Here is an 11,480-nt window from a genome sequence, read left to right as displayed (position 1 = left end):
CACCACGACGTCCCATGGCGCTCTGTGCGGCTCAATAAGGAAGAATAAGATGTTTTCGTGAAAAAATCTTGGCGTTGCGGCACAACCTAAAATGTCGCAGCGCTCCTAAGAGCTACCACCCTTCCTTGCTTTCGGGCCCCAACAAAAACCTTTTGAATAGCCCGACCATCTACCCAAAACGATCACTTATTTCGTCCCCAGAGAGTAGTTGAGAACCTTCTAAAGTGGGTGCAGATAGTGATTCCATTATTTGATTCTGCATACAAATATTTAACTTATGCACTCAATTAAGCTAGAAAATAAACCATAATACCTGATAACCTTACATGTGCATCCTCAACTGCTTGATTAACGAACTGGCCACTCTTATTGATGTGTGCTTCTTTGAATAGTCTCACACATCCCACTAGTTGACCTCGTTGTTCACTGACCTCAGATTATCGTTGTAGGAACAACCTGGACCCGCTACTCTAATTGTATGGTTGTTTCCCTCAAGTAGCCTTATTGGTCCTTAATTGCTTTTATATGAAACCAACAAAAATGATACATGAAGTAACATTAAAAGATGTAATTGATACATGATTGCTCCTACATGAAAAAAGATGAACATGAAGTAACATTAGAAGATGTAAATCACCTGAAATTGTTGACTTAAATAGTGCTCATAAAGGAAGTGTCAATCTTCCAAACGATTCTTCAATCTGGTAGGTGGTTTGGCACGTGCTTGCTCAGGGTCGCCACATTTCTTAAAATGCCTGTGCAAGTCTCCTCTGTATTTTTTTAAGGATTTCAACATTTGATATTCAATGAATCTATTAAGTGCATATGATATGTGAAATCAAGCACGACATAGCACTACAAATGAAAGAATGACATATGGATTAGGTTTCTCTATATATAGGTTAGGATGTAAAGTAACAAACTTACCTGTAAACAGCCCTTAACAATCTCAATATACTTTGGTGCAACATTAGTAAACTTAAGGCACCATACTGAAAATGTATCTCTCAAGAAAACACTGATGGTGTTGCTGAACCGAACAGTATGTGGAGAGACTCGCTTCTCCACTTCTGGTGTGATAGAGATTGGTTTTTTTCCATTTTTTTGGACATATCTCTCCAACTCTATGCTTTGGGAGTGCTCATGTGTCCTACGAGTGGGTTTAGTGAAATTTAAGAAAAAAAAGATAGTGTTGGTGCAAACTCATGTAAACTTATAAAGTGTCATCCAAGTAACGAGGCTAGTCTTAAGTGTCACCTACCAAGAACGATCCCGCATGAGAGGATATGTCCAACTCCTAGAATAAATCATCTGACTCGTGAAAACTACTGAAGAATGATGTCGTTGTATCTGTATACATAAAAACCTCAATGTTAGAAACACAAAGGCCAAGTGTCATTTTTCCAAAATGAACTTTCATTGAGGTATCAACAACACAAAGGGCAAGTGATTAATTTAGTTTTTCCATGTCAGAAAGCATAAGTTTACAACCAAAACTAATAAACTCATTGTTGATATTATTCGTTAAATTACACAATGCAATTATTCATTTTTCTTCACCATATTAAAACTTCATTTATAAGAGTACAAAGAGCCATTTTTTCCATCCTAGAATCAAGGATTCATCAAACAAATTCTCCAACTTCAACAAATGAATTTTTAAGGCAACTTTTAGAATCAACAATTCATCAAACAAATTCTCAAAACAAATGAATTTTAGAGAGATTTTAAAGAACAAATTGATTTTAGGGAAAAAATTAAAAAATCCACCTAAATATGTCAAGCATCAAACATACATATATCATAAAAAACACATATAACATCAACCCTAAACCTTACAAGAAGCATATCTAAGTTTATTTCTTAAGTTAAACCAAAATAAAAAAGAAAAAAAAACATATTCATTACCAGAAAAAAGGTGGCGGCAGCGGCGGTGGGAGAGGACTGGGGTAAAGGACAACGAGCGATAAAGGACAACGACGGTGACACAAACAATGAGTGGCGGGCAGCGGACTTTTGTTGTTGAGAAAGAACAGTAGAAACCATCTTCGTTTCGATTGTCTCTCTAGACTTTCTCTTCCAGATCTGTAACTCATAAATCTGGAAGAGGATTTTTAAAGGAGAACTGCCGACGCACCATGATAAGCGTTGAGAGTGCACCACTACTCCTGACGCATTACTAATAGCATTGGTAATGCCCACACAACTCCTGCCATTTACATGCATGGCGTGGGAATAGAACACAATCATTATTTAAATGATTTCTTTATGTTGACGACTTACTAACGACATTGGGAGTAGCCCACTATTTTCCTATGTATAGATGCATGGCATCAGGATAAAAACAATCATTATTTAAATGATTTCTTTCTACAGACGATTTGCACATCCACGTCAAGAGTTGTGTGGGCATCATCGATGCATTCCTAACGAAGTCGGGAGTAGCCCACTATTTCCCGACGCTTTACACTCAGCGTCAGAGGACAGGCGATCTTCTGACATATCATGAATTTCTTGTAGTGTCTCTTGATCACTTTCTTCTTATGCCTTTTTTTATGTATCAGTGGTTGGACTTTTTCTTATAGTGTTTTAAGAAAGAATAACTTTCTCATCCTTAAATCTTCGGTTCAATTTTCATTTGGTTTCTAAATTTTAAAATGTTATACTTTTAGTTCTTAAGTTTCAAGTTTGTTTTTAATTTAATCTCTATATTTCAAAATGTTCTAATTTTACCAATTAAATTTGAGTTTTGTTTCAATATGATCTCTAAATCTCAAAATTTACACTTTTAACTTCATTATTTATTTTTTAAATAATCATCTTCGATGCATAGTGTTAATGTCTATTTTAACTAAAAATACTTTATAAAATTGTAATTAAATAAATTATATAATTGAAATTAGATTTAAATTTTCACTTTAAATTATTTAAGACTATTTAATAGAGAGTAACATGAAAGATTAAAGGGGCAATAATTACAAAATATAACATAAGACAACAATAACACTGATATATATTAGTGTCACTCATAAATATTGGTATAAGTTTATTAATATTTATTATTGACAAAATCTAGAATTTTATTAAACATTGTAAATATTTTTAACAGTTTTATGTTGTACAATAAATTTAGAAGATTAAATGTGAGATGTTAGTGAAAATTTTTGAATGATAAAAATGATGGTGAAATAAAACTTAAAATTTAATAAAATTACAACATTAGGTAAATTATTATATAGTGTGTATAAGAAGATTAGTTTTATATTAGGAATTGTTGATTATTGGCGCATGTTAAAATGGATTTACCAATTTCTAGAAGCGAGAAATGGGAAGATTCACAGAAACCAACATATTGTCCCAAAATTTTTACATCATCCCTAACGTCATCTTCAACATGCTTCCTATTCCAAGATCACGCCACGTCATCCAAAATCCACGTGGCTTCATCTCATTCCAAACTACCGTCATGCCCGTCCCTCATTTTTAATACAGTTAAATTTCATTTTCATCAATTTCTCACCTTTTCTATTATATAATAATAATAATAATAATAATAATAATAATAATTTGGAATCCTTCGTCTCCAAGCAAATTGCTTTCGCGACTCACAAGGACAAAGAAAAATCAAAGTATAAATTCATCCCCATCCCACATTTCCGCCAGATTCGCTCTGCCGAATGATCTGTAATTTCCGCCATGAACCATGTGAGAGATCAACAACAAGAAATTCCTCAATTACATTTTGGAAATTTGGAAGTGGTCACGGCTCTCGGCCGTGGAGCCAAAGGAGTCGTCTTCTTGGCTCGAAATCCCGCGGAGGACGACGCCGAATGGTTGGCCTTGAAGGTGATTTCGAGAGAGTTAATCGAGAGGAAGGCCAAGATTGTCAATAACGATGGAGCTGAGTATCGGAGAGTTTGCTTTGAACGAGAAGTTTTGCGGCTTTTCCGGCATCCGCTTTTGCCTCGATTGCGAGGAGTTTTGGATACTCAGAAAGTTGTAGGCTACGCCATTGATTATTGTAATGGACGAGATCTTAATGCTCTTAGGAAGAAACAGACGGAAAAAATGTTCTCCGACGACGTTATTAGGTATTTATTGATTGATTGATCTCTGTGTTTTTTCTTTCTTTCTTTCTTCTTTTTGTTTTTCTTTTTCTTTTTCTTTTGAGAATAAAATTGATTTGAACTATATTTTCTTTTTGTACTGAAATTGATTTGTTTTTTCTGGTAATTTTTGAAGATTTTACGCCGCGGAACTAGTCATGGCGTTGGAGTATGTACACAGTTTAGGAATAGTTTATAGAGATTTGAAGCCGGAGAATGTCATGGTTCAACATAACGGCCATATAATGCTTGTGGATTTTGATCTCTCTACAAGACTCTCTCAAAAATCTCCCAAGTCGTCTCCGTCGCCGGCGTCGGAGGTTTTGGCGGAATCTAAATTTGTGAAAGAAGATAAGAACAGCAAGAAGATCAGGAAGAAGAAGCGATTCTTTCATTTTCACCGGTTCTGCAACTCCGGCGTATCACCGGAAGAATCCGATCAACAGGCTACGGCGAAGGAGGAACCAAGATCGGTGCGGGAGTCGGAGTCGGAGTCGGAGTCGTCAGAGAAGTCGAACTCTTTCGTGGGGACAGAGGACTACGTGGCACCGGAGATCGTAGCCGGGAAGGGACATGACTTCGCCGTGGACTGGTGGTCACTGGGGGTAGTTTTATACGAGATGCTGTACGGAACGACGCCGTTTAGGGGAACGAATAGAAAGGAAACGTTTTACCGGATTCTGACGAAATCGCCGGATCTGTGCGGGGAAGCGACGGCGTTGAGGGATTTGATAAGGAAGTTGCTGGAGAAAGATCCGAGGAAGAGGATGGAGGTGGAGGAAATCAAAAGGCATGATTTCTTCAAAGGAATTGAGTGGGATATGGTTCTTGAAATTCCGCGGCCGCCGTCGCTGCCGGAAACGGGGGAAGAGGAGAGAAATGGAGATAAGATAATTGATGTGGAATCTTTCGTGGAACACTTATTTTGCAGCGAAATAGAGAAGAAGAATCAAATTAAGGGAGGTGAAGTAAAAGGGTTGATTCCTAACAATACAGAGTCTGACATATTTCATGTATTCTAACCATTTTTTAATATATAATTTTTTCGTATAAAAATATATATTCTAATTATATTCTTCAATATTTGTAATTGATGGTATGTTTTTGGGAAACTGAATGCTAAAATCAAAAGGAAATTCTTCCATAATATATTCCAACTAAATCAAAGATATGATTTTTTTTTCTTTTATAATTCTACCATGTTGAATGCATCAACAAATTTAAATTATGACATTGTTGTAGGAACCGCATTGTTTAGTTGATTTAAATCTAATTTTTGAAGTAGAAAACCATGAACAACAAGATAATAAATTTGAATTAATAAACATTTTTATCATAATATTTTACTTTTAATAGTTGTTATTTTTTTTTATTATTATTATTATTTGTAAAAACAACATGACCAAAAATACAAATAATTTATTTGATAAATAACATGAAATGGTATTAAAACAAATTTTAGATTATTGGAAGTCATGAATATAGTTATAAAGACTTTTTTAAAAGAAAAAAAAAAAAAGGAGAAGAAGAAGGAATAGTAGTTAAAATTTTAAAATGAGAAGAGGGAAATTGAAAGTAAAAATGTGATGTTAGTGATGGGAAAAAACAGGAAACGGAAATCGCGTCTTTGTGAGTAGCACAAAATAATAAAAAGAAAAAAGAAAAAGAAAAAAGAAGAAAGTAAGGAGAAAACTGATTAGGTGGAAATGTCCTTATTGGGATGAAAATTCTTTATATTTAGTTTATCGGAGGAAAGAAAAAGTAATACTGTGGTGCATCAAAACCACTATTTTCATTTATCCCCTGATTAGACAGTAGATTAGAGTTAAAAAGATATTATTGTTTTAATACAAATAAAAAATGTGTCATGTGATAAATATTGTTGATAGGATATGCAAAGCATATTCTTTGGGTTCAACTCCGAGAACAAGTGTTTCGAGTTGGTTTTGGCTCCGGTCAATCCCCTTTAGAAAAGCTCATATGAGCTTACACTGTACATGGAATGTACGATATAATGGGCTTAACCTCAATCATTGACTAACTAAGTTAAAGATCAAATCAACGTTTTTTATTAAATCTCTCGTACTCTATTGATGTAGATCAAATTTGTCATTCTATAATTGTTTTGTTGATCCGAGTTACTTCCTTAATCTAATGAAGTTAGTTTTACCATTTAGGAGAAAAGAATAACACAAAACAAATACGATTCTTATATTGTTTACAAACTTAATTGTATAACATAAATAAGAAATAAGTATAAACTTAGTTGAGTCGGAAGAGTGAGATAAGAAAACCAACCATACCAACCAACCAACCCACTAACTAGGGTTGGTGGGCGTGGGCAGGAAGTTATTGGATCCACACAAGAGTCAAGGCAGAATTTAGAATAACAATTTTATAAAAATTAAAATTAAAATTCAAAATTGATAAAAATTCGATAATGACTTTTATACTTTTTGACTTTTATATTAAAAGTGTTTGAGTGGTAGCCACCAAAATTCTCTCTCCATAGACCCCTTACTTTATTATAAAATTAAAAAGTATATAAAAAGAAAACGTTATACTTAAATTATCATCTCTCTAATGGCTGTCGTGGCCTCGTGTTTTGAACACCCAACAACTTGTTTTCTTTATTAGAATCATTAGTTTTATTTACTATTTATTATGTATTGGAGTATAATGTTAAATAAAAGATCTCAAAACAAAAAAAAAAAACAAAATGCAAGTTAATTTTAAGATCAAAGAAATTACATCTTTCAAGCTATTTGTTTTACGTTGCATTAACTTTAAAATACTATTTAATAATTCTGAATTTACCATGTCATAGTATTTATTTATAAGAGCTTCATTCATATATACTCAGAATATAAAATAAGAGAGAGTTTAAAAGAAAGAGATCTTGACTCTTGAAAGTTGAAATACAAAAGTTTAATCAGTAATCTCAGGCCAAAATTTAAAAACAATAATAAAATCAGATTTAAACCATGTTAAATAAGTTGTTCCATTTTTTAAATTTGTATGAATTTCAGAAGTACAAAACCATTATTTATTTATTTATTTTGAAAATAAGAAGGTAAGTAGGTAGGTTGGTAGGTATAAGTGAATTACAAGTTTTTTTTTTTTTACAAGAAAAACAAAATATATCATTGTTTCAAATTAATTCTTTAGAAACATAAAAGATAGTTCACTTTTGGGGTCAGGTTTAATTTTTTAAATGTTTAGTTTTTAAAATAAGTTATTAAGAAAATTAAATACCTAAACAACTCAACCTAACATTTCAAACATTTTTAAAATATATTTTAAACCATTTATATAAATATATATATGTATATATATATATATATAAAGTTTAAATAAAAATGATTTTTTTGAAAAAATATTTTTTTAATCAATCCAAAATGGATCCTACACCTTATCATTATTATTATTTTACTACAATAAAATTGACATATAAAGGAGTGAACTTTTGGCCTAAAACAAAGTATATATATAAATTCTTGTTTTCTTTGCCAACATAAACATAGACTATAGTTAATTTTTGAAGATTTAAGTATCATTGGATGTTTTATTTCATTTTCACTTATCTATTCGTTTGTTTGAGTATGATACCTTTAAAATGTTTGGGAAGAAATTAGTTTAAGTCATTGATGATGGAAGTTTATAAACTAATACTTTTGGGGACGCTTTATAATTAGCATGCAGCTTTTAATAGAGTGAGATTTGTGTGGTGATTAATTATATTATTTGTAGTACTTACCTACCCTACCCATGTCTTGTCCAAAAACCCATTCATTTATTTATTTGGACCCATCACATCACAGGTTTAATTCCTTAATCAACTATTTACACTCTCTTATTCTTATCTTCTAATCTAGTTCATTCTTATTCATTTAATTACAAATAATTAAAACTTTTTTTTTTTTTTTATGTTTTTTTCTATGGTAAATTCGAAGGTATTGGTGGACACTAATTTTGTATAAAGTACTTTGTATAGTTTTTATTTGTTGCCGGCAAGTCTTATGGCTAAATAGTTGAATTTCTGACAACTCCATAAATATGAAAGATTCATGACATTTGGTTTCAATATCTTACGAAAAAATATGAAAGAAAAAACTTACTGACAACGTATAACACTTTTTAACATTAATACTTATAACAGTGATCTTTTTCCAAAATAAATAAATATATATATATATATATATATATATATATATATATATATATATACATTTTTATTAGCAATATAGTCTAGTATTAAATACTATACCAAAATATTGTTACGTTTGTAAATTGTTTTAGTTAATATTTTTAGAATTATTCTATCAAAGAAACTTACAATAAATAAATAAAATCTTTCAAAAATCTAAATTTAAAAGAAAAATAAAAAAATGAATTTAATTAAAAACGTTATTAGTTAAATTGTGTTTCTTAAATCTAAAAATTCATCCTAACATAATCATAACTTAATTAACATGAATTTATATTATAAATCTTGAGATTGTCTCCATTCAAGTTAAAAATTTAAATTCTGTAGACTCATATGCTATAAAACAAAAAGTTAAAATTCAAATTTTTGTGAAGGGAGGTAGCTAAATGCGAAATAAATGCTACGATTTCCGGTATTTGAGGTGAATAAAAGCCAAGTCGTCCTTTGGTGGATGAAAGAATTAGGTAAGGAATTATACAAAAAGTAATTGGAAAGAACAACGACCTCACGTTAGTCGTTTCCCTTCTCAAAAGGGTACTTTTGGAAATACATTTTTTTAAATTCCTAAAAATATTAACGCTACTAATTTTCATTATCGAATATGCTAATCTTGTTACCAATATTCTACATCAAACCCACGTTTCATATTTATAAAAACACTTCACATTTTCTTTTTAACAAAATAAAATAAAATAATGGAGGATTTTTTATGTAATGTCAAACCATCAATTATATATATAAAGTAATTAAATTAGATTTTTTGTTACTTAAATTTAGTTGACATTATTATTATTATCAATTTAATAATGAGTGATGAGAATTTAAATGTCGGGCTTTTTAAACAAACAAGTGTTAGTTAGCACCTACATTTTGTAGGTGTATTTTCATTTATAAAAATCAAAAATAGAAATTTATTTTTATTAATTTATACAAAATATTGTTCATATTTATTTTAAAATTTATCTCCATTCATTATATATATTCTTATGATATAATACTGGTTTTTTTTTAATATATAATATGTTAATGTTCTTTTTATGCAATATGATATATTACTCTTGCGATATCCTGTAGTTTATGTGAATATAATTTAAATCTAACTATTATATTAATAATGTTTTAATTAACTTTGTAACAAAAGATGGTAACTTTTTTCAAATAAATAAATATTAAATTTATGAAGAAAAACTTTCTTAAATCACTAATTTTAATCCACCAAAATATACTTTTTATTTAACTAATTTTAACTAAAAATTTATATTTTTTTTAAATAATACACTTTTATTTTAATGATTTTTATTACTTGTGATATTATTTACTTTATTTTTCTATTAGAATAAATAAAAAAAAAACAGTATTTTCACCGTTATACATATTAGTAAATTAGAATAACTTATAGTACTTATCATTTTTTTTGGTAAAAACAGTCGAACTATTATCCATTGTCTACTGACTCTCTAAAACTATAGTTTCTTTTGATTTAATAATTTGATTTCATACTACAGTTTAACTTTAAATTTTATCATTAAAGATTTTTTTTTAAAGAAACAATTGTGGATGATGTAATAAAACTACAATTTTGTTCTTCTTATAAGTTATAACAATGGATTTTGCAACGTAACTTGAATCTACTAACATCTTGAAATACTTAAAATATTGAAGAAACTTGGAAACCAACAATGCATTGAAATAACAAAAAAGAAGATGGAATCTTTGCATGTTGGTGAAGAATGGTGATTGGAAAAAAAGAAAAGAAAACGCTCATCCTTATGGGAGTAGAAATTAAGAGTTACAGAAAAAGAAAGTATCAAAGATTCATTTTTGTATTAAATTAAAGAAAATGATCTTTAAAATATAAGAAAAACTTTATTCAGTTAATACTTGTTAAAGTGTGTGAAAATTGTTTTAAGGACCATATTCTTTTAATATGTGGCCCATATTTATTAATAATGGATTAATTATGTGTAATTAGCATCCACATATTATTGAATTAAATAATAATAATTATTATGAAAACCAAATTTTAGAAATTAGAAGGGTACCCAGTGTTTTATCATCACCTAAAGCATTACAATAATTAAAGAATATGGGAAAAAAGTTTTAGATTATTAATGACTCAATATTTTTGTCAATGATACTTTTTTAAATTTAATGAACTCCAGTTATAATTTTGAATTGCTAATTTTTGCCTTTCAAGTAAATTAGTTGAGAGTATGTATTTTTATTCTTAAAAAAAAAAAAAGAACTTTTTTTTATAAGTCATGATTAATTAGGTGCAACTTAGACTATACTTAATCTCATGCTTCTTTTTGTTCGCACAAGAGAGATTTCTTTGAAAAGATTTTTAAAAAATGTCTCACATGATACATTTCTATTGGACGTTAATTGAGCACTACACAAAACAACATTTTTAGTGGGTGTTAGTTGAGCACTACACAAAACATGAGCATCTAGATTGTACCCAAAATTTTTCCTAATTTTATTGACACATATAGTATTTGTACTTTCAAGTACAAATCTTTCCATCTTACGAGTTATCCTAATATATATATATATATATATATAAATTTAACATCCATACATACATACACACTCAAGTATATGTTCTTTAGTTAAATAAACTAATTAACATGTTTTTACCATAATTATCGTTTTTAATACATAACAACCCTTTTCATCAAAATATTTAATGGATGTTCATTCAATTAATTAGTTATAATAATAATAATTAACCACCATTAGTTAGAACTTATGCATTAATGTTATTAATTGTAATCTCTTCATTCTCACTATATATCTGTATTTACAATTATTTCCTACCTATAAATTTTGCAATTTTTTTTTTTTTTTTTTGGTTAAACCATTATTCAAAAACCACACAAACCATCCACGAAAGTGCTATATATACACAAACATATCTCTCATAATAACATTTTAGTAATTGTTACAAAAGAATGGGAAATATAGATATATTCATTTTTTCCCCTTTAAGAAACATTGGTTTCAAGAGAAATATCAATTTATATTTTAGTCAAAAAAAGAAGGAAAAGAAAGAGTAGTTTTCATACTAACATTCATTATTTCATAGAAAAAAAATGCCTCAAAAGTAGTTTTGTGTCCAAATCTATTCTGGAAGCCTAACCAAAAAGATGAAATAATATTAAATA

General features: G+C 29.4%; 1 protein-coding gene across 1 annotated transcript; it reads left to right on the top strand.

Annotated features, from left to right (window-relative positions):
• Positions 1-3,510: 3,510 nt before the first annotated feature.
• LOC103497600 (serine/threonine-protein kinase OXI1-like) lies at positions 3,511-5,187 on the top strand. The gene is made up of 2 exons (XM_008459840.3): positions 3,511-4,091; positions 4,243-5,187. Exons 1-2 carry the CDS (start codon positions 3,697-3,699, stop codon positions 5,126-5,128), a joined length of 1,281 nt encoding a protein of 426 aa, XP_008458062.1. The 5' UTR covers positions 3,511-3,696; the 3' UTR covers positions 5,129-5,187.
• Positions 5,188-11,480: the final 6,293 nt, after the last annotated feature.

The sequence above is a fragment of the Cucumis melo genome, chromosome 1 (genome assembly GCF_025177605.1).
Source record: "Cucumis melo cultivar AY chromosome 1, USDA_Cmelo_AY_1.0, whole genome shotgun sequence".
In the NCBI taxonomy this organism is placed as follows: domain Eukaryota; kingdom Viridiplantae; phylum Streptophyta; class Magnoliopsida; order Cucurbitales; family Cucurbitaceae; genus Cucumis; species Cucumis melo.
This window is presented reverse-complemented; position numbering and strand designations above follow the sequence as displayed.